We start from the raw sequence: 23,451 nt of genomic DNA, 5'->3' as shown, positions 1-23,451 counted from the left end.
ATGAATACCAAAAACATATGAAACATCAGGGTAACAATAGATTATAATTATATAGTGATATGTGTGTAAATGCCACCTAGAAAGAACAAAAATTACTTGTCAAATAGAAACTTACCTTATGACAAAAAAGATTAAACATCTGCAAACATGGAGGAAACAAAAGGAAGAAAATGAAAATGAAAGAGAAACTGAAAATACTTGAAAAGAATCTCATTGATGCCACCGATTATCGGAATATAGGAAGATCATATTTTGTTTGTCGGTCAGAACTTGAAGCCGCTTCACTGACTGCAACAGTGGCATTCGAGGTTCCCTCTCCAACATCTCTTACCATCTTTAGAAAGTAACTATGCCTGCACAAGCAACCATTTACAACCTTGACTTAGCAACAAAAAAAGAGAAACATTTAAAACCCCAGATCATGAGCAAAATTGAAGATTTCAAAGGATAGTTAACATCTCTTTATACCATCTCGTATCTGCAGTCAACTCAGGGTGGAAAGCAGTCCCCAGCAAGTTTCCTTGCTTTATGGCAACTATCACTTTCTTTTCAGGCACGGCAGACTCCTGAAATACCCAAAATTTTTAGATGACAAGAACTAACATAGCTGAAGTTAAACACAGTGAAATAAACAACGAAATAGGTCAGCAATGAGATATTTGGAAATGTATAGGAAAGCATGATCATCAAATCTAGACTCATTTAGTTGAAGGAATGTCTATAAAATTTCATTGTTTTACTTTCGACCATTCCGATGAAGACAGATTCAATAGATGAGTGCCGGTATACCTCTTGAATTTCAACAGCTGAACTTGAATATAGAACTTTATTTGATGGGATAGGATAATCAGCAAGCACTTCAACTTCTGGCCCCACTTCAAGGACAGCAGGAGCTCGGATGAAAACACCACGAAATGTCTCAGGGCCACCTTCTTGGGAGGCAAGTTCTGGCACTAAGAGCTCTGCCTCAAAGCTTTGGATCTAAAAAAAGTTGATTTGTTAAAAACAAACAATTTAGTTCAATGTTAGAAGCTTAAACCAAAAGGATAGGAGGAGTTGAAATCTTCTTCGTAACTTGAAATTAATTTCAGTAAGTGGAAGAGGTTTCTACTTCCTAAATATAAAAACGGAAAAAGTGAAAAGCTAGTATGTGAAACCTTCAAGACAGAAGGTTTTCTTAAAGTCTGTATTTCAGTTCTTGAATCTGACAAGCCTATTTAAGCAAATTTATCAGCATAAATGGGAATGGCGAAAAAGTTGATATCTTCAAGTAATAACAACTCCACCAACATGCAAAGCCTTATGTCATGATATAGAATGTGACTACCATATCCTAGTGAAATCAGTGAAAGCAAGGTCATTTTTTAGACTGCTCTGATTCTTCCCCTACCCATTTGACATAAACATTTTTAATACATCCATACATCACTATAACATTATTATACCCATAGTCATTTAAGGTTTTGGACCCATTTTCTGTGAGCGGTCTTTCTTCAAAGAACATATTTGTATCTTAAAATGCTGATTAGCAAACTTGGAAGTTCTGCAATTTCTCTTGGATTCCAATTTAACTAAATGCATGTCTTTTTATTCAATAATAACGATGCAATATAGCACTCTATACACTTTATAAGCATCATATGTAGTAAAACAGAAGGCATATGTAATTACCTGACTCCCAAAGTAATTTCTATGGACAGTGCAATTCAGACCCCCAACTAATTCCTGTCCTCCGTCTTTCTGTCCTGAAAAAGTTGCACCACCAATTTCAAATTCAAAACTTTTTGAAGGATCTCATTTTGAAAAACAGCTTGCTGCAAACTATATACACTCTACAAATTTAATATGCAGAATCTAAAACTGGAGAAGGCTAAGGGGAGAACAGAAACATACCAACAGCTTTGTTTGCCAAAAATATAAGACCTGCACAAGTCCCCCAAACCGGCTTCCCCATTTGCACAAATTCCCGCAGAGCTGGAAACTGACCATAAATGAAAAAAGAAATTAACCATATAAATGCAAAGGAGACATTTATCAATGTTCTCAACTGAGAATGCTACGACAACTGCAGACTCATCTAAAATGTTTGGACCAGTGAGTGCATCGAGACTAAAAATCAAGATCAAGATGGGATTGGAAAGTCCAAATCTTATTCATCTCCAGCAATAACACAGGAAATAAACGCGTTGATTTTGTCAGTCACTCTTTGCAAAGAACCCATTTGAACACTATAAAAAACTCAAGTAAATTAGGTTTAGAAATTCTTTGTTAATGAGCAAAGTCTTCAGCTATATATATATCCTTTAAAAGATCTAACAGTGCCAAACTCATCCTCAATGCATCAACCCTTTTTCACAGATCAAAGAAGGTCGATCGTGAGTACCAAAGCACCTCAAAGTCCAAAATAGCCAAGATCACTATAAAAAACTCAAGTAAATTAGGTTTAGAAATTCTTTGTTAATGAGCAAAGTCTTCAGCTATATATATATCCTTTAAAAGATCTAACAGTGCCAAACTCAACCTCCATGCATCAACCCTTTTTCACAGATCAAAGAAGGTCAATCATGAGTACCAAAGCACCTCAAAGTCCAAAATAGCCAAGATCAACACCACCAAAGTAGCCCTTATCTTATGCCATTGCCACCTTTACCTTCTAATGACTAAAGCAAACAATAGAAACTAAATTTAACATTCATGATGATAAATTCCGTGAATTTATATTACCATGGAAGATCTTTGTTTGAATTATAACTTCGTTCTAATTATTCACTCATTTCTGATCAAAATGATCTCAAATCTTAGCAGTTATTTTTTGCTTTAACTACTAGCAAAAAGCAAGCAACAACAGAACAAGCGAAAACGGCGTCTAGGGTCATCCATGTTTTTTAAAACCAGAATAATGAGAAAACAAAAAGAATCCAATTTTCTCGAAATGAATCAGAATTTAATCGCTTATAGTATATGACTAAAGCTAAAACAAATATATATATATATAAAAGATGAAAAAGAGAGCGAGAGAACATACAAGATTGTGGAACTCAGCAAGCTTAGCCATGGTGGTGCTTTCTCCACCAGGAATGATAAGAGAGCTGATACTTTGAAGCTGCTCTGGCTTCCTTATTTCCACTCCTTTCATTCCTAACCTCCTTAGCGCTGCAAAAAAAGAACATATAATATAATGTTTTCAGCCAAACATAAAAAACTGATGAACAAAACAATTGGAATATCAGTGAAAGATTATTGCCTGCTATGTGTTCGTTAAAAGATCCCTGTAAAGCCAATACTCCAACCACGGCCATGCTTATTTCTTTCACTCGACGAGAGAAGCAGAGGCGTCGAGTAATTGAATTCTTTTCTTTCTTTTTCTTTCTACGGTTGTATTTTATTTCTTCGGCAGCTGAAATGGTAACCAATCAAAATATAATTGAAAGTTAAAAACAAAAAAAAACTGGAGGCTATTGCGCCGTTGGCGTATTCGCCACCAAACCCACCACCCACAGCTACATCAAAATATTTGGAAAAATGAAAAGGAAAAGTAATAGTAAAAAGTTTTCCACTTATTTATTTATTAATTGTTATTTTCTTAACTTTGTTAATATTATTATCAAAATAACTTACATTATGATAATCTTAAAAATATAAGTTTTAGATACCATTTAAATATTGCCACATCATCTACTTTTTAAGGTAACAAAATATTATTATATACTCATCTAAATTTATTAACTTCTCCAACTTAATTTAATTTTAATTAAATTGTTTAAGATAATTATTTTTTTAAATAATAAACAAATATCTATTTTTTATTTTTGTGCAATCAATTTGTTCAAAAAATTTTAGTTTCTAAAGAGGTCGATTTTTTTCCTTTTTTTCATTTTAAATTGTTTTTTATTTTTTTATTTCCATTTTCTAACTTTTAATCAAATAACATGATTTATAATACAATTAATGATGGCTATAAATTTTCAATTTCCTACTAGCGTTTTTTTTTAATTGTTGGTTTCATTTTTTCTTTTCTCTATTCTTTTAATTTTTAATTATTTATTTCAGATTTTTCGATTTTTTTTCTTATGATCTTTTTCGCCTATAGTTCTAACATATTTGTTTTTTTTTAAATTGAAGTTCAATTAAATTAGAGGAAATACCATATACAGATGAGTGTATAGCATTATTTGCATATCTTTAAAACTTCATGGTATGGTACTGTTTTATTAATATTAAAAATTATACTTGTTAAGATTATCTTAATTTAAGTTATTTCCTCAAATATTATAGTGCTAAAGTAATTATTTTCTTTTAATTTTGAGTTTGATTTAAAAGTAAGAGCGTTTTTAATATAAAAAAAAGTAGTTGGTTTCTTATGCTCTACTTTATTGAAGCTTTTATAAATTTGAATTAAAATTTTGATACCATTTTTTAAATAAAATTTCTTGCCAAAGCGTGGGTAACTGAATTCTTCTATTCAACTAAAAGGTTTTATTTATTTTGTATTTAAACTTAAAAATCATAAACTAATTTAATATCTTTTAGTTAATTGACCAATATTATTAAAATATGTTGATGTGACTATGGTGATCAATAACATTATAACACATGGTAATTTTACATTCTGACACATGAAAAAAATATTAAAAATTTAAAATTTATAAAAAAAAAATCAAATTTTTTTCACAAATAGGGAATGATGTTGGTTTCAGAGTCTTGCCAGTTGAATTGTGGGCGGTATATGATGGAGTTGTTGCTAGCGGAGCTTCAGGGAGCTGGCTTCTTGGGATTGGCAAGTCCATTTGGCTCATATTTTTTTTAAAGAAGCAAATGAAGTAGTGAATAAAATGGCGAAGATCATTGATGCTGGATTTTGTGGGATGAAATTAGTGGTGTTCATGAGTCGGATCGAGTTTGAGTCGGATTTCAATAGAAATTTAGATTCATTTATTGGTTTGGGTTTGATTCAGCACGAAAAATAAGTTTAAAATTTTGTCCAAATTTAATTTGAATAAAAATGTTAAAACTTGAATCCGACTTGATCCAGTCGTATTAATTTTTTTATATTATTATTTTTATATAAAAATAAATTTAAAAATATAGTATATCAAATACATGAAAAACAAAGCAAATTTAAAATAAATTTAAAAAATTATTTATACTTAAATAAGTACAACTTAACAAATAAATACCTTTAAAATAGTAGCTAATTTAACAATAAAATAGTAGTAATATAATAAAGAAACCATACCAAAATAATGACATAACAACAACAAAAATAATGAAAACAACATCAAAAAGCAGTAACCTTTTTTTGCAAATTCGTGCCAGGCCAGCGCTGAGCCAAAAAAACTTACTTGAGGCCCGACCTATTTAGAGAACGGGCATTTTTTTCCCAAACTCAATTTTTGAGTCCATATTTTTACTCAAACCCCCTCATTTTTCTGATATGATAATCAAGTCTACGTGTAACCATTTGATGAATCACCAATTGATGTTCTGTTAGCTGTCCAAAAGGCTTCGAGGGAAGCAATTGGAACTAAGAGTTACTGAGATGTAATGTAAAGGATTTGCCCTCTTGTTTTATATATAAAAAAATCATTAACTTATCGATGATTAGACCTGCTCATGTGTCGAGCCACTCGGCTCGGCCCGAAAGCCCGGCTTAAATGTGAAAGGGTTTGGGCAAAAATATAGGCTCGAGAAATAGGCTTGAACAAAAAATAAGGCCCGTTTAAAAAACGGGCAAGGCCTCAGGTAAGGCATTTTTGGCCTAGCCAGACCCGAATTCACTAAAGGACAAAAAAAAGTGTTTTTTTTTGTTTTTAATATTATTTTCTTGTTGTTTTCTCCCTATTTTGCGACTATTTTACTATTATGTTGCTACTATTTTGTTGTTATTATTTGGATATTGTATAAAACTTATTTTATTGTTAATTTTGTTATTATCTTAAAGACATTTGTTAATTTTATTATTATTTTAGAGGTATTTGCTTGTTAAATTGCATCTATCTTAGTGTTATTTAAGTATACGTATATTTTAAATTTTATTTTCAATTTGTTAGGAAATATTTATTTTGATGTTTTTAGTATTTTTAATGTATTATATATATATTAAAATTATATAAAAATAATATAAAATTTAATATGGGCCTAAATTTTTAGTTGAGCCTGGCTCAGCCCATGCACACCTCTATCGATGATATATAAAATATTTGGAATTAAAAGTAAGGAGAATAAATTTCAAAAATCTGAAAAGTACAAGGACTGGGGCATGATTAGACCTAAAACTTATAATCTAAAAAATTTACACTTTAAAATATAACTGCGAGTTTCTAAAATTACCCTACTGTAAACATAAGGCCTAAAAGAAATCGTTTTCCTGTTCTTTTATTTTTGTTTTTGTCTACACAAGTCGCCTTTCTCACTTTGTGAAATCAACCCCAAAAAGCAGAAGCAAGAAGAAATCGATAGGAATTCGAACTTTTGATTTCTCTGATTCGTGTTTTGATTTTGAAAAATAGAAACCAAAATCGTCCCTGGGTTTTTCAAGATTCAAATTTCTCTGTAATAGGGTTAATCAAATTCCCCCTTATCTTCTTCTTCTTCGTAGTGGTTCATCTTTTACAATAGAAATCAAATTCAAACATAGGCTTTTTTCTTAATTACTTTTTAGGTATTTATTTGGGAAGAAAAAAGGTCCACGTAAAAAACTGGAGGTTTAGCGATGTTGTGTGACGATAGTAGTGGGTTTAATGTTGGAAGTTGTTCCTTTCATTTGGCTGAATGGCATCCTTTGGAATAGTAAAGCTGATCAGGGCTTCAAGCCCTCCTTCCTCCTTTTTTATTTAAATCAGGTATTTTTAACTGAATTATATTTTAGGTTTCCATTTTACTATTTCGAATTAATGATTCGATGTTATATTGTTATGCATATTGTTTTTATCAAATAGATTTTCCTGCGTTTTATTTACTTTTGTTTTCAAGCAACTTGTTAAGAAGTAAAAGCGGCATTACTAGCAAAAATAAGAATCAAATAAATTGAGCCTAAGGTGAAATGTGGTATCGTATGGGTTCATCTCAGTTCTAATGCTTATTTGTTATTTCATGAAAAAAAGGGTTATATACAAAAGCAAGCAGCAATGTAGTTTAGGCATTAAAATATTAAAAACGAGCTTTTCTAATTGAATATTTGAATAATTTTAGCTTTTAAATGAATCAATCACGTCTGATTGCATGTTGCAATTTAGTGATTTTCTCATTTTTAATCAAATACAGTGTGGGGCTTTAGCAAATTCAACGAAGTTAAAAAAAGAAAGAAATAAAAGAAAAGAGAAAGTAGTAAATCTAGTGAACTAATGGAGCACAAGTGTAATGTAGTCAGTATGTTTAGTTAAGTTAGTTTTAATATTAATCTGAAATTTCTATGGGCAATTTCTTGATAGGGGGTCTATTAATCTGGGCTTATGCTCTCTTTGCAGGTTCAAGATTTGTTCTTCATTTGTAACTTACTACTTTCAAGGTTTCAAGTGTTCTAATGTTTAGTAACAGCTTTTCATTTGCTAGAGCAATGGGCTGCTTTGGTTGCTTCGGCTTCTCAACAAAGCCCAAACAAACCACTAGGCCCAATTGCAGGTCAAATTTTCCACTGTCCCAGGAATTTTTGTTAGACGAAGAAATAGAAGAAGATGATGATGATTGTTCATATAATGGTGAGGTTACTCGCACTGCTCATGGAGATGAGGTTGATTCTCTGGGCCGTGGCAAGCGTTCTGAAGATATTTTGAGGTTCAAACTGAACAATGGATTGGTTTGCAGGCAGGTTCCTGTCAAGGAAACCAACATGATCGTACGCACGGAGGTACGTGTTGAAATGAGTTATTTGACCTCATTGTCACTGAATGCTATCATGCATGTTAATATTGTTGTCTTGCAGATGTATTTCCAGCATGTGAAAAATCTTTTTCACCTCTTTATTTTGTAATTATACCCGTAAGCTTCATTTCATTGTTCCTGTCTCTTATGATTATGAAGTCAAGAAATCTTGATTCATTTTCCAGGATGAAAATGGGAATAAGATGATTAATGAGTATGTGAGGGAGTATAAGATTGGTTCTGGTAGCTATGGAAAAGTGGTAAGGATGTTGTTGAAAGTCACTTTTTACATAATTTTTCATAAAGGATTTAAATGTTAATTTGTTTGCTTTTGTGGCAGGTTCTATATCGAAACAGTGTTGATGGGAAACACTATGCTATTAAGGTTAGTAGCTTGTTTCAGTAGAGAAAAGTGTTTCCTTCGAGTGTAAAATGACAGTAACAATTGAGAACGAGTGCTTTCAGGAAATTCAGTTACATTTATTTGTTTAGAACCAGAGTTTTTAAATTTTGAGAAAGATTTGTTTATTACGTTCTTATAGCTTAAGTTTGCTTTTGCACTTTGTGGATCTAGTATAATTTATGACAAATTAAGGTTCACTTTTCAATAATGAGTTACTTCTACATTGAAATACAGGCCTTTCATAAGTCTCACTTATTGAAGTTGCGGGTTGCTCCATCCGAGACTGCAATGACTGATGTTCTTCGTGAGGTATTGACTTGATATTTTGTGTGGAGAGAACTGCCTTGGTTATCTACTGTTGACATTTGAAGTACCTGTTTTAAATTACTTTTTGGGATAACCACATATTTATAATATGCATTTCCCTTACAGGTTCTAATTATGAAAATTTTGGAACATCCCAATATAGTTAATCTCATTGAGGTGATTGATGACCCAACAATGGATCAATTCTACATGGGTATTTATAGTTCCTTTTTCTTTTCTTTCTCTAGCAAGTGATGTGCTTAAAAGAGTATTTGACTTGGCCTTTCATTTTGTTCAGTTCTTGAATATGTTGAAGGCAAATGGGTTTGTGAGGATTCTGGTCCTCCAAGAGGCCTTGGGGAAGATACTGCTAGGAAGTATGTGCGAGATATAGTATCTGGGCTTATGTACCTCCATGCTCATGTATGTTTACAAAACCAACTTTGTGCATCATTTCGGTTCTTTCATTTTTTTTTTCTTGCATGCTGTTTTTCCTTGTTTGTGTAAACACAAACACAATAATTAAGGTTGTCAGTTTGAAGCAACATCCTGAAGAAGAGAGTTGGCTAGTTGTGAATTGTGATATCTATGATATATGTTGCAGCATGTCCCTGCATGTCTGATATTCTGTAATTTGACATTTAGATGAGGAAATTTATCAATCCAGAAATCTTTTTATTTTCTGTGCGGTGTATATTTATTTTACATTTTTATATCCAGCATCTTGTTTTCTGTGATAGTCCCATAGACAATACAATTATTTCTGTGCTTACTCGGGTCTTTCCTTTTAAAAACAGAATATTGTGCATGGCGATATTAAACCAGATAATTTGTTGATTACTAGCATGGGTACAGTGAAGATAGGAGATTTTAGTGTGAGCCAGGTGTTTGAGGTAATGATGGTACTTCCTCATAAATATCCTCATATTTTGACGTGTGAATTTGTTCTATGTTTCTGCTAATTTTGTGTCTTTTTATGATTTGTGCCATGTTTTAATTATTTTTCTCGTATCTTATTTTTATCATGTAATTGTGTCATGTCCAGTATTGCCAGGCCTATATAGTTTGATCTAAACTACAAATTTTGTGAATAGGCTCTTTATTACTGTTTTCAATCATTTTATTTTCATAGGATGATAATGATGAGCTTCGCCGATCTCCCGGGACTCCTGTTTTCACTGCGCCTGAGTGTTGTGTAGGTCAGTGTTCCCTCTGTTAGCCAAAACTATTCTCTAGCTTTTGGAGAAATAATTAGAGAACATATCATAAGCTTGATTTTACCATTTTGAAATCAATCTACAGGTTTAACATATCAAGGAAAAGCTGCAGACACGTGGGCTCTAGGAGTTACTTTGTATTGTATGATACTCGGAAGATATCCATTTCTTGGTGAAACGCTACAAGATACATATGACAAGGTATGGAATTTGATCGTTCCGTCTCTTGTGCACTTACTTAGCCATGCATGCATTCTCTCTGGTTGCTCTTTATTATGTCTCCCACAGCCAACAACATCCCTCATTTTCTTTCTGCAGATTGTTAATAATCCTCTAATTCTGCCAAGTGACATGAACCCAGAGTTGAGGAACTTACTCGAGGGCCTTCTTTGCAAAGGTTAGTGAAATTGTTCTTTCTGAGCTCAGGGTCCTTCATACCCAACCATGGATGTGCTATTCTTGATGGTTGTGAAAATGTTAACATTTGTTTTTTTTCAGACCCGAAACAGAGGATGACATTGAATGCTTTAGCAGAGCATTCTTGGGTTATTGGAGAAGATGGACCGATCCCCCAGTACTTGTGTTGGTGTACGCGTAATAGCTATTCGAGGGAAGAATCTAACCGGAGAACCGGTACTCAGTTGACAGAAACTGACTAGATTATCTTCTGTTGTCGACATTTCAGCTGAGAAATAAGTGAGAATGAAGCTTTGGGTGATGATGGATTGCCTTTGCACATGTTTAATACTGATATACGGAGACACAATGGCAAAACCAGCGATGATTTGCATTCACATATGAACAAAAAGTGGGCCTCAATGGGGAGTATAAGAGACCATAGGATCTGACTCTTATTTTTTTTAATATTCTTTTAGTTATGAAATTTTGTTTGTGGCTTGACCTAATATTTTTTTGGGGTTAATCTCTGTTTTTTCCCTAAGAACTCACAGATCCTCCAGAGATTCAATTTAATTAGATTATCATATCATGAAAGTAAATATCGAGTAAATTTGATGACTAGTTTGCTTTTACTAATGCAAATGTACCTTAATTACTTTCATAAGCAGAAAGTAAAACAAAACTGAGTTCTATTATGTACAATGATCTCCTCAAATGATAACATTTATTCTACCATTCTTTTCTTACGATAAAAATATAGTCCTTTCCAAATTAATACGGTTCTAGTTTGAATCACTATAAAATTAAGTACAGAAAAATAAAGTAGAGAAGGAGGAGCTAAGGGATTTCAAGTCAACATTGCAAATTAATTTAAGATTTGAATTGAAAATTGACTCGAGAGATATTTGAATGGTTTTATGTGATGTAAGTTTGAAAACTGCAGTTGCACAGAATTTAATCGAATTTTTTTATTTAATATATTTTGAATTTTAAGTTTTTATGATATAAAAATAAACATTTTATATAAAATAGTGAACTCGGAATTAAAGATGGGCACCCGCACCACCGCCCGTTGGTTTCTTTAAACTGAATACAGATGGTGCTCGAAATCCGAATTCGAGTCTTGCTTGGTTGGCAATAGTGGAGGTGGGGAATAGAAAGGAATATTAGGAGATATAGTGTGTTACAAGCCGAGCTCTAGGCTATTTATGATGGACTCTAAGTAGCTTGGGAAGCTAATTGGGTAAATGTTATTATTAAAACTGGTTGTGTTCTAGTTATCAAAGGCGTTAATGGAGATTGTAGAGGACCTTCAAACATGGTTTTGATTTTGCGAATTCAAGAACTATGCAACCGTAAGTGGAGAGTGCTCTTTAAGCAAATACCTAGAGAGACAAACTCTGTTGCGGACACTTTAGCTAATCTGATGAAAAGTATTTCCATTGGCGTAAGAATTTTTCATGTTACCCCTCCTTTGGTTGATGATAAGGCTATCCAACTACGATCCTACTATTAGCTCTTAATTGATACTTTTTATCTCTTCTTTACCAAAAATATTTTTTTTTTGAAATTTTCTTAAACAATATTCAAAACTTATAAAACAAAACTCGTGTTGTTAAAATAAGTCTAAAAATTCAAAAATCAAAATTAATATGAAAAAATCAAAAAATAAATTAAATAAAGATGGTAAATTTAAAAATCTAAAAAATTCAATCAATTGATATCACCCTATAAAATAATACTAAGAGTCGGGAAATACAAAATCAAAATATGAAATATGTGTCATTAATTAAATCGTGAATTGGTTAATTATTGAAATAATATTAAGATTAGGCATGACTCAGTTAATTATTGGTCATATATATCACGAAGCAAATGTAGAATTCCTAGGTCAGAAAGAAGTAGGTTTTAGCAAAGGACTTAATAATCCCTAAAAAAACAAAGGATAATTAAAAGTTACCTGTTAATCAAGCTTTCTTTAAATTTTAGTCAAGATACAATCTCCAAATCCTACGTCATTAGGGATTTGTCTTCTTCTGTAACTCTCTCTCTGTCTCTATGTATATATATATAGATACGCACGACACAGTCAGTGTTTTCTTCTGATCCTCTGATATATTTACTGTGGTAATTTCATCTTCTTTCCCCTTTTATTATTTTATAATGTATGATAGTGAAGAGGAGTTGAGGCAAGTGATTGGAGCGATAAGAGAAGTGTGATGGTGCCTGCGGACTCTTGTTCCTTACCTTTCTTGGGTGGCAAGTATTTGAAAACCCAGGATGCGGAAACCCCTCATGATTCAAGAAATAGTTTCTTTTGTAGATACTGCGGCAAAGGGTTCATGTCGAACAAGGCCGTGGCCGGCCATCTTCGGATCCATAGTCACCATCACCCCACCTCAAAAACTGAGCTCCAACAACAACAACAAGATGATGATGATGATGATGATGATGATTTCTTCAGTTGTTTGGTTTGCACTGAAAGTTTCTCATCGATGAAGTTGCTGTGCCAGCATACGAACATCCATCGTCATATGGATTCGTCTCAAGAAAGCAATATTTCTTCAAGCGGAGCTGACACCATTGTCAAACAAGGGAATGGCCCCCACACCATCAATTTGCTCAAAGACTTTAATTTCAAGTGGTCTCGAACTGGTAAAAGAGGCTCCAACAGAATCACTAGCCAGGATGCACAGCCCTTGAAGTTGAGGGTGAGACCCCCCCACATGGAGACAAGGAAAAACAAGAAGATGAAGACTGAAGATACAAAAATGGAGTTTGAACTGGGAGGTACTAAAAGTGAGAGCGGAGTGGACCCATGCCATGCAAGAAGATCAAGGAAGAATAAGGCGGTGAAAAGTGAGCACCAATGTGAGATATGTGGCAAGACTTTCGAAACGGGTCAGGCTCTTGGTGGCCACAAAACCTATCATCGGGTGAAGAAGAACAAGGTGGAGTTATTGCAGCAGGGCAAAACCAAACAAGAACCCTGTATGATGACCCCAATGCTGTTGCCTCATCTATCTCAACAGCCTGATCCAAGTCATCCTAAGACCTTGCTGGATTTTGATCTTAATATCCCTTACCAACAATAACTTTTTCTGCTTACACTATACCTTCCTTTTCGGATTTTCTTTATTCAATTTGTATAAATTACCATGTGGATTTCTTCTGTAACTTAAATTGCTGTGCATATATAAGTACTTTATTGCTTCTATATTAATAGTGATTCTCTTTTGCCATTTTCTATGTGCCTTATTATTATTTCTCAAATCTGCTCTCTAAATTTTTAACATGTACATGTTGTGTTTAAATTATTATGAAGTAGGAATATTTGACATAAAGATCAAACCGGGTTAAATTGTATGTGTTGTAAGAGATATCACTCATCATTTGAATTGTCAAGATGTTATTATCGATTGATTTGTTTGGTAATGTAAGATTAGGATGCAATTATCAACGACCGATTAAGACGATGCATCTCCAATTTATTTTTGAATATTTTCAATATTATCGATCCATCTTTCTTTTCTATTGATTTTTTAAAAAATGTGAATGAAAAGGAGAATCAAGAAAATTAATAATCAAGATTTTCAAGTTTAACTCATTCAATTACAATAAAGAAAAATGGCCCTTTGTTTTGTATTCTCATACTACCTCTTTATACCAAAAAGAAATAAATAAAAAATCCATTAGACTTAGAAATCCTCAAATCCCCGTCAAACTTAAAAATTAAAAAAGAAAAACCTTAGCCATGTCCTAAATTTTATCGTATCCTCTCCCAATTTTTCTCTTGATTTTGAATGGGAAATTACAAAGCATTTGTATTAATATTTTTTTTTATGTCTCGATATTAACAGATAATTCGCGCCGCTTCTTGGTATGTGCTTCAGGGTTTCCTTTTCTCATCATTGCCACGAACTCATCATAGTTGATCCTTCCGTCCTATAAAAATGTGTCAAACGTCGTAAATACGATGTGTGAGTAAACCATGAATATTTTGAATGAAAGGGTTGATTCTAAGATGAAAAAGTTGCTTTGGTTTTACTTTCAAATAATAATATATATTGCTTACATTGTCAGAGTCAACCTCAGAAACGATTTCCTTAATGTTGGCGTCATGCATGCCATGTTCACGCAGAGCTTGCTCTAGTTCTTCGGTCGTGATGTACCTAAAAGTAGGCATATATACATATGCAGTTACATTCACCAGGTTAGAAAACAAAATTTCACAACGTAAAATGATTGGAACTAGATTTAGTGCTACTATATATCATTACCCGCTGTTGTCTTTATCAAAGTGTTGGAAGGCATGGTAGAGATGGTCTTCCCGGTCCATTCGGTTCATATGCACTGTGGCCGTGATGAACTCATCGTAGTCTATGGTTCCGTTTCCGTCTGCATCAGCCTATATAATATATATACATATTCATAGAAGTCAAGAAAATCAATAGGTAAATATTTATCTTTTGTAATATTACAAATAGAAATAGATGTTTGGAAATGACTTACAGCTTCCATTAGTTGTTGAACTTCATATTCAGTAAGCTTTGTTCCTTGTTTAGCAAGGCCTTGCTTTAATTCTTCGAGTGTTATGGTCCCGCTGTTGTCGGTATCCATGCCCTTGAACATCTCCTTCAATCCCATGATTTCTTCCTCTGATAAACATCCCGCAATGACCTACGCAAGATTTTCCAGGAAAATTTGTTACCCATGTTTTTGGCAAGTTATCAGTGAGATGTTTGAAATAATATGGATTTAATGAAATACCCGCAAAGCAACTTTCTTGAAGTTGTTCATTGCTTTAAACTGTTTGAGCCTACATATAACTGCGTTGTCAAGAGGTGTATCAGGTGCTTCACCATCCTCTTTGATCCATGGATGGCCTGTTTGCCCATACGCATACATATCTCATTAGAATCGTGCTGACTGAATTTTTTACAGCACGAAACAAAACAATGAGCCATACTTACTTAGAACCTGCACTGCGGTTAACCTCTGCTTCGGATCCGAATTTAACATCTTCTTCACAAGTTCCTTCGCTTGAGGTGAAATTGAAGGCCATGGATCGCTCGAGAAATCAATGTGGCCGCGTAATATTGAATTGAATATCCCATTTTCGGATTCTATCAACAAAAGTTGTATATTTTAGCTGCTGGAATACATTTAAATTAATTACCTGCAGGAAATGAGAATGATAATAACAACTTACCAGCCCAAAAGGGAGGAACACCAGATAGAAAAATATACAACATAACACCAATACTCCATATATCTGCTTCTGGTCCATATTTCCTCTTCAAGACCTCAGGTGCAATATAATATGCACTACCAACAATTTCTTTGAATTCTTCACCTGTTTGTTATAATATGCAAAATCAAATCAATAATGTTTGCTATAATCAATTAAATGTATCACGAGAGATGAAAGGAAACATCTCCACAAAATAGGTACCAGGCTTGTAGAAGACTGATAGACCAAAATCTGTGGCCTTGAGAGGGGAATCTTCATCCTTATTCAACAAGAGGAAATTCTCGGGCTTGAGATCCCTATGGATGACCCCCATAGAATGGCAAGTGTGCACAATCTGGACAACCGTGCGAAGCAAGGAAGCAGCGGCACGCTCGGTGTAATGGCCCTTAGCAATGATCCTATCGAACAGCTCTCCTCCGGCACATAGTTCCATCACCAAATGAACGGAATGCTTATCCTCGAAGGCTCCCTTGAGCTCGACAATGTTAGACTGACCTGTCAAATGGTGCATAATCTGAACCTCCCTTCTAACATCCTCAATATCCTCCTTGTTGGCAAGCTTCCTCTTGGCGATAGTCTTGCATGCGAATTGTTCCCCGGTGGACTTGTTGGTACACAAATGCGTAACCCCAAACTGACCCCTACCCAATTCTTTGCCAATGTTGTAGGTGGTTTTAATATCTTCCATAGGGCGGCCTAAGACGGGACCAATGGGGTTGGGCTTGTTGGAAGGCTTGGAGGAGATGCTTTGAGTAGGAGAAGCCTTGGGAGGAGAGTTGGGGGAGTCTTCATTCATGGAAGTGCTGGTATTCAATTCATTTTCAGGCCCGGGTTCTCCCTTTTCATCGGGGTTAGCGGCGGGGTCGCTGCGAGAGCATAGGTTCCCCATGGAGAGAGAGAGAGAGAGAGAGAGAGATGGAAGTTGAGGGGGATGGTGAAGGCCTTAAGCAAGGGGGAGATTAATTTTCAAGTTTAATCAAGGAATGAAGGTGTTGGTTGAAAGAATAGCGTAGACCAGCTTGGATTTTAGTGTAGAAATTGAAGGGACTGATGGTGCGGGGTTTTAGGATGAAACCTGTCTAACATTGTCTTGAAACAGTTATGGAGGATTGTCTTCTAAATGTTGGAAATCCTTGTTTTTTAGACAAAGGGATTTCTCAGCCTTATATTGGAAAACCGTTTTTTCTGTTTCTTGGGGACACCTCATTTCTTCTCATTTATGGGCTTTAAATTTCCATTTTCAACCCAATACCTCTCATCCACCACAATCCATATCTAGTAAGTAGTAACCACCCCCCAACCTTTGTTTACCTTTTCTTGTAATTATTATTTATGATTAATATAAAATCATTTTATATCACACTCAACTATTTTTTTTTAATAATCAAGAGTACATTTGGTATAATCAAAACTACTCACTTTTTTCAATAACAATCTTAATTTACATTCTAATTCAAATATATAATAAATATTTAAAATTTGTAATCTATTCTTTTTGAACAATTGTATTCCATTTAACTATATATTAGTTTCTTATTTTAATAATATCGAACATCATTAAACGTATTAGACTGATCATTTGTATTTTATTTAATTAGAATAATTTTGAAAATAATCACTACATCTCTATTAAACCAGAGGTGCAACGTTCTTATAAATTTTATTGCTATAATTTTCTTATTTATACCAAACTTTTCCCACAATTACATTCTTAATAACTTCATTCTCTGAAATTATATTTTATTCAAATGTCGGCAAGAAAAGCCGCCTAATACTACTAATCAATGAAGACTGGCGCCCTTAACATTTGACCAAGCTTTTAACGAAATAAAATAATAAATACTAAATTTGACCTATTTGGACGAAAAGGGTGCCACTAAAACTTGGACTTGGCATAGCCACCAAACCCCAATCCATTTGGTTTAATTAGGTTCGTTCATATTATAAGTGCACTATGGTGCACTGGGCTGCTTAACCTTTAGGAGACAAAGAATCAAATTTTTGATCACCCTATCAAATTCCTAATGATAACCAAAACCCCAAAAAAAATAAACCCCACACTTAATTAATATACTCTATTTATAATTATCTTTTTTTTAATTCAACAACATTTTTTTAATTTAAAATATTTTTGCTACAAATTGCTCCATAATGTATGGAAAAGGAAAGAAAAAAATAGATTGGAAAGGAAAGAAATAATGGCAATGTAGGACCTTAGATAGTGAACCGAGAATTACTCGTCATGGCATTTCTAGCCCTTAGGGAAGAACTATGTAGTAGAGTTGGTTTTTATGGATAAAATAATGAGATTTGATTGATTTACTGCCTAAGTTTATAATTGATTCTGAATTAATTTAATTTATGTCGTTAATAATTTCATCAAATTAAATTTAAGTTTAATGTATATGCTTCGGAATAATTTTGAGTATTTATATTATCTTAAGAAAAAACAATATTGATCCTTCACCTTTAACATTAATTTATAAATTTTCTTAAATTAAATCAAATAATCTCTAAATTTTAAAAATATATATTCAAAGTAACGATTAAAGGTATTATTACAACAATTTGACGTGTTATGTTTTTCAATTTAATTTTCTTTGGGTTAGGGAATTATATTTAATTGAAATTATAAATAATTTAAATAAATAAAAGGCGACGACTTAATTTCATCGGTGGCATTGAGTGATATGATAATTGACAAATTAATGGCATTCTCCAACACCTTTTTAACGTTTCCACCCATCCATACTTCCAAATCCTAAATATTATTATATCAATCCAACCAAGAATGACCAATTTTTAATAATTACATGACTATTTTTCAAGCATAATTTAGAGTGTTGTGTCGATTGCTAATGGGTAATAAGAAGTGTCACTGCTTTTCCTTTTGAGACACGTTGCCCCGACAAGGCGAAGCAATTGCAAGTGTGACTAAAAATGAAAGAGGGAGAGGGTTGAAAACCTTATCCGCCGGCCTTGATCAAACCTCCCTATACTTTTCAACCCACCATTATTATTAACCTTTTTCAAAAAGAGCACAACTTATATTAATAATCAATGTTCCATGTAATATTCGAGATCCAAAATCATTGTTTTAGCCGAAAATGTGTAGCTTAATAAATTTGTAATCCATATCTTTATAATGTAATGGACCCTAAGCAAATGTTAGCCGTGGCTAGAATGTTATGCCATTATTATAAAATATTAAAGAGTTTTGTGCATTTAAGTAATTCATTAATTTTTTCGTTAGTATCAATTGTACGATCAGATGGAGCTAATTCATCATATATGTTGACGTACTTTAATAAAAAAAAAATTGTTTTAATTCTTGAGTAATAATTTTATGTATTGATTCGCCTTGAATACCATTAAAGCAATGAAATAAAGTTTCTATAAAAGTCTAATCCTTAAAGATATTTGATTATTTAATTTTATATGGAAGGTTTATTCAAGCATAATTTAAGAAAGTATACATTCACACTAAATAAATAATTGTAACCCTATAATGCTTATCTAAAGAATGCTCGCCTATTTAATGACAAATTATTGAAAAATAGCACATATATGCTTATTCTTAGTAACTTATTGTTTGTTCAAATTGTAGTTAAGTCTTCAAGAGGAAAATTTTATTAAAAAAGATATTTTAACTGAGGTATAAAAGTGAGGTTACAACTCGCTAAGTAAGTTGAACGTAAAATTACATTTTATTTTTTAGATTGATGATAGATTATGTTGGTAAGATCCTCCTACGCAACCTATTTTTATACTTTTAGTAGTTCATCTAGTTGCAAATCAACGTAAATCTAACAAGTGATTTAAACGTTTTCACAATTTAATATATACTTGGCATTTACATATTTTATCAAATTGGTCCTTAATTTTTTTTAACTAAAATTGATGGTTAACCTTTCAAAAAATGTCGAATCAAGTTTTAACATAAATGCTAACTAAAACAATATATATTTTTAACGATGTTGACATGACAATCCGCATAATAGTTATGTTGATATGGTACTATTTATCTTATCTGTCATGTTGCATAATAAAAATTAAAATAACAAATATGTTTTTCTAAAATAAAGAAACACAAATATGTCATTTCGCAGCAGAGGCATTTAAAATACTAAATTCTCAAGAAAAATATTTCAATTCCATATGAAGTGATGGAACATATTATTGCTAATTTGCTGTAACCTTTTCAACTGAATTCCTCATAAACCAATCTATTTTGTTATTATTCACGTGCTCACATATATACATACAATATATTAATTTTGTAATTTAATTGTTATTTGATAAATTAAAAAACACACACCCTTAATCTCCTCTTAATTTGACTTCAACAATTGGAATTTAAAAGATAAGAAAATATTAAAAATATAAGTATAAAGGCGACAAAAATATTAAAGTTTGATATTCTTAGATAAACTCTATTAAAAAATAATTTAAGTTGACCTAATTATAACTGACAATCCAATTAATTGGAAACGTTTAAATATAGAAAACATAAATAACAATAGAGTTTTAGTTTGTTTTCCACTTTTTTTTGAGCGGCTCAACTTCATCTAATTTCGAAAATCTTGAACCCTTTAGCTCCTTAGAGGCTCCGCCTCTGTTTGACTTTAATATAATAAATTTTATTATTCAATTGACCCAAGTTAAGTATATTTTTTAAAAATTCTAAACTATTTAATTGCTAGCCTGTTCTTAATAAATAGTACATGAGTAAAAATCATTTGCAAAGTAACATTTTAAGGGATAATTTTAATTAAAAAAAATTATGAGACAATGATTAATAATACTGATCAAGCTGTTAATTATTGAACTCCGCGTGTTAGCCTGATATAATTCACCCAAAAAATGTATTCTATTATTTAAATTTCGGATTGATAATATAAAAAAAGTAACTTTTTTAAATTAGAAGATAATAACGTCAGCAAAGTTAACAAAAGTTAGTTTTTTCATTCATTTTAGAGTGATTTGACAAAAATGTAGGTTTAAAGATTAAAAGATGTGAAAATTAAATGGAATGTGCCAATTATAAAAATGTCTTTACATATAAATATTAATTATAATTTGGCATGCGCGTTATTGTCAATACAAGAGAAAGTAGGTTCGAGTGTGCTGAAGCGCATTGCCTTTTTATTTATGGGTTGGGAAGAGCTATGAATAGTTCTAAATTTTGTGTAAAAAAACAGATATGATTAGAACTTATGAGATTTTTCGAATATATATATATTCATTATAATGAGGTCAACTTAAATTAATGTATCATATAAATTTTAATTTAAATAGTGATTTGTAAATTATAATGTTCTTTTCCTTTTGTGCAAGGGATATTTAACAATTTAACGTCTAATGGGGAACTTAGAATTTCTTTTTAATATGGCGTGCATTTTGTTTGAGTTAAAAGGGCCAAATTATATAATAAAAAAAATTCAACATTCCATCTTTAATCCCTCAGTAGTCAAATAAAATGAGATTATTTCTATATTACTAAATTTAGTATTGTTAGCTAAATAACCTTTTTTATGCAAGCATCACGTGGATTGTAATTTCGGGGTTTTGAAATTCCTATCTAAACGTGAGATTGTGATTTCAAATTTTAAAATTCCTTAAACCAGACACTCTTTAAGATATCATTAATTTCCATCCAAATTGGGAAGTATTGATTTGATTTTTTTTTTTAAAAAAGCACTCGATTGCGTTAAGAGTAAGTGTTGGGGTTGGAATGAAACTTTTAGTACAGATAGACGAATTATTTTATTAGGGTAATTATTTTATTTATTATCAGTGAAATAAAAAAAAACTTCACAAATGGATTTAATTTGATGTCAGTTATTTTTTTTATTTTATTATATTCTAAAAATAAATTATAACAATTCAGACTCCTCTGTGGAAAAACATTTTCTAACAGTCTGTAACTCTTAAGAGTTTCATGAACAATTTTTAGTTGCAAACTTGCAATTTTTCAGTTAAAATGTATCATAAGTCCTATGTTTTTAAAATTTTAAAATTTAGTCTTTATACTTTTACTTTTAGGAAATCAGCCCACTTACTTTCAAATTTTAAAATTTAGATCTAACTGTTAACACTTAAAATTATTTTGTTAAATTAGGTTCATTAAAACATTATTTTTTTTGTTACATAATTATCAAGTGAGTTTTTTTTTTTATTTCAAGATGCCACACTAATAATTTTAACGTAAAAATTTTAATGGTGTTAACAAATGCCTAAAATTTTGAAATATGAAAAATAGAATGATTAAATGATTGAAAATAAAAATATAGGGATTAAATTTTAAATTTGTAAAAAATAGATGGACTGATGGCAGATTTTAAGATTTATAAATAAATTTAGAATTTTAAGGTTGATGGATGATGGTTTAGGAATTTAAAGAGTAGGGTTTAGGGTTTTAAAATGTAAGGTTTTAAAATTTTATAAAATTTAACACTTTAAGATTGAGGGATGAGAGTTTAAGATTTTAGGATTTAAGATTAAATTAATTTTTAAAATTATAGTAATACATGCAAATTATTAAATTACAACTAAAAAAATTTATATTATATATTAATATTAAATATTAAAAACTTGTTAAATTTTATAAGTTTTGGGTTTAGTGGTAAGATACATTGCATTATTAAAAAATTATACAAGTTCAAACATCAGAGACAATATGTTAGAGGACCACCACGAACCTCAAATATGGATCGTAAAATGAATATGAAAAAAAACTCACTAAAACATTTGAAAAAAAAACTTGCTTAAAGAAAAAAAGAAAAATTGTGGCTTGGATTTATTGAAACTTACGGGCCGTGAGTCACTAGTAAATCAAAATTGGAATTAATAAAATTCGTCGAATTATAAACATTTAAGCAATTTACTTCTGATCTCAATAAAGTTACTCGAAGTCAATTTGCACAAGGAGAATGATTACGTGAGTTGCTTAAACAATCTCAATCAACTCCTCTTATGGTGGTAGAACTTATAAGTATTTATATTGGAACGAATGATTATCTTGATTCATTATAAATTAGACAAGTAGGGAAGTTGTTGAATTGCTTAAAAACGAATAAAACACAATTTTAAAAATTGATATATTCTATCAAGACATTCATTGATGAAATAAAAATACTTTTGGAATATACTATTTTAGAACAAATGGAACATTTTCGACTTTAGAAACAATTATATATATTTTAAAGAGAGATTATATATATTTTAGTTGAATGGTGTAAAGTCTCTGAACAAATAGTGAAAAACATCAATGAAGTCGTGTTGTTTTATTGCACCGAGTACTCGATCTTTTAAATTTCATCAAATAAGTCCTTTGCTCAACAGTTGATGATGATGGCATGTCCTTTATTTGCTTAATTAGCAGCACATGCAGATGTTTTGTTGATGTAATTCTATTTTATTTTATATGTTACATATATAATTTATAATTTTTTTAATTTACAAAAAATAAAAAAGTGAAAAAACTATAATTTTAATACTTTCACATAATACACCTTTGATCCCTAAAATAAAAATACTGTATAATATTATTAAAAATATAAAAGAATAGCTTATAAATTGGAACTCCTTTTCAATTGGACCAAGACCAAGGAGATAAAATTTTTTTAAGTAAAAGAAAAGCATCAAGCACGTGAAAGTCACGTGTTAACAAGCTAGTGGCTCAACTGCCCTTTCCCTTCTTTCAGAAAAAAAAAAACTGTCCTTTCCCAGTTCCACCTGAACTTTTGTTATCATTTTTTAGGTAGAGAAGGAACATAACTTGTATAGATAAACTAGTTCACAGTACGTGTATTTGTCAATGAAAAGAAATCAAAGCTTCTAACTATCTCTAGGTCAGCTTGAAGGTTCCATAATTGGGCTTCTACCCGTAATTTTTGTTATCAGTTGCCCGACATTTTGGCGTCCAAATTTAAACTAAATTTTTATGTGATAAATATGTTCAAGTGTGATGATATTATTATAAAGTTTGATATTGAATTTAGTGTTTAGAC

At 31.7% G+C, this 23,451-nt stretch overlaps 4 protein-coding genes across 6 annotated transcripts; 2 read left to right on the top strand and 2 right to left on the bottom strand.

The window, feature by feature from the left end:
* Positions 1-25: 25 nt before the first annotated feature.
* On the bottom strand, positions 26-3,535 carry LOC107906730 (probable pyridoxal 5'-phosphate synthase subunit PDX2). The gene is made up of 7 exons (XM_016833819.2): positions 3,245-3,535; positions 3,026-3,153; positions 1,894-1,981; positions 1,672-1,745; positions 790-981; positions 469-566; positions 26-353 (listed from the first exon to the last, which is right to left on the bottom strand). The coding sequence occupies exons 1-7, from the start codon at positions 3,297-3,299 to the stop codon at positions 227-229; spliced, it is 762 nt and encodes a 253-aa protein (XP_016689308.1). The 5' UTR covers positions 3,300-3,535; the 3' UTR covers positions 26-226.
* A 2,795-nt stretch (positions 3,536-6,330) lies between these two features.
* Positions 6,331-10,784, top strand: LOC107906731 (serine/threonine-protein kinase GRIK1). 3 transcript variants are annotated; one of them, XM_016833820.2, is made up of 12 exons: positions 6,331-6,842; positions 7,467-7,846; positions 8,046-8,120; positions 8,201-8,245; positions 8,498-8,572; positions 8,696-8,783; positions 8,868-8,992; positions 9,367-9,462; positions 9,702-9,768; positions 9,872-9,987; positions 10,105-10,183; positions 10,285-10,784. In XM_016833820.2, the coding sequence occupies exons 2-12, from the start codon at positions 7,523-7,525 to the stop codon at positions 10,443-10,445; spliced, it is 1,251 nt and encodes a 416-aa protein (XP_016689309.1). In that variant the 5' UTR covers positions 6,331-6,842; positions 7,467-7,522; the 3' UTR covers positions 10,446-10,784. The 3 variants fall into 3 exon arrangements, with proteins under 3 accessions (XP_016689309.1, XP_016689311.1, XP_040949294.1); XM_016833822.2 differs by having other exon boundaries at positions 6,343-6,842; positions 7,552-7,846; XM_041093360.1 differs by lacking the exon at positions 8,046-8,120 and having other exon boundaries at positions 6,343-6,842.
* Positions 10,785-12,404: 1,620 nt separating this feature from the next.
* On the top strand, positions 12,405-13,280 carry LOC107902788 (zinc finger protein ZAT9). The gene has a single exon (XM_016828909.1). It carries the CDS (start codon positions 12,405-12,407, stop codon positions 13,278-13,280), a length of 876 nt encoding a protein of 291 aa, XP_016684398.1.
* Positions 13,281-13,766: 486 nt separating this feature from the next.
* On the bottom strand, positions 13,767-16,554 carry LOC107903261 (calcium-dependent protein kinase 34). Its single transcript, XM_016829293.2, has 8 exons — positions 15,641-16,554; positions 15,398-15,541; positions 15,159-15,311; positions 14,956-15,071; positions 14,698-14,865; positions 14,466-14,593; positions 14,261-14,357; positions 13,767-14,130 (listed from the first exon to the last, which is right to left on the bottom strand). Exons 1-8 carry the CDS (start codon positions 16,326-16,328, stop codon positions 14,026-14,028), a joined length of 1,599 nt encoding a protein of 532 aa, XP_016684782.1. The 5' UTR covers positions 16,329-16,554; the 3' UTR covers positions 13,767-14,025.
* Between the last annotated feature and the right edge of the window lie 6,897 nt (positions 16,555-23,451).

This window comes from Gossypium hirsutum, chromosome D05 (assembly GCF_007990345.1).
Source record: "Gossypium hirsutum isolate 1008001.06 chromosome D05, Gossypium_hirsutum_v2.1, whole genome shotgun sequence".
NCBI classification, from domain to species: Eukaryota; Viridiplantae; Streptophyta; class Magnoliopsida; order Malvales; family Malvaceae; genus Gossypium; species Gossypium hirsutum.
This window is presented reverse-complemented; position numbering and strand designations above follow the sequence as displayed.

Coding starts and splice junctions, on each gene's coding strand:
- LOC107906730 (XM_016833819.2), bottom strand. CDS start 3,299: ATGGCCGTGGTTGGAGTATTGGCTTTACAGGGATCTTTTAACGAACAC. Junction 567..789: donor CAGCTGTTGAAATTCAAGAG/GTATACCGGCAC, acceptor TGGGTATTTCAG/GAGTCTGCCGTGCCTGAAAA. Junction 354..468: donor TTGACTGCAGATACGAGATG/GTATAAAGAGAT, acceptor TTGCTTGTGCAG/GCATAGTTACTTTCTAAAGA.
- LOC107906731 (XM_016833820.2), top strand. CDS start 7,523: ATGTTTAGTAACAGCTTTTCATTTGCTAGAGCAATGGGCTGCTTTGGT. Junction 7,847..8,045: donor ACATGATCGTACGCACGGAG/GTACGTGTTGAA, acceptor TTCATTTTCCAG/GATGAAAATGGGAATAAGAT. Junction 9,769..9,871: donor TGCGCCTGAGTGTTGTGTAG/GTCAGTGTTCCC, acceptor ATCAATCTACAG/GTTTAACATATCAAGGAAAA.
- LOC107902788 (XM_016828909.1), top strand. CDS start 12,405: ATGGTGCCTGCGGACTCTTGTTCCTTACCTTTCTTGGGTGGCAAGTAT.
- LOC107903261 (XM_016829293.2), bottom strand. CDS start 16,328: ATGGGGAACCTATGCTCTCGCAGCGACCCCGCCGCTAACCCCGATGAA. Junction 15,312..15,397: donor TGTTCCTCCCTTTTGGGCTG/GTAAGTTGTTAT, acceptor TTTTGTTGATAG/AATCCGAAAATGGGATATTC. Junction 14,358..14,465: donor TTTGATAAAGACAACAGCGG/GTAATGATATAT, acceptor GCCTACTTTTAG/GTACATCACGACCGAAGAAC.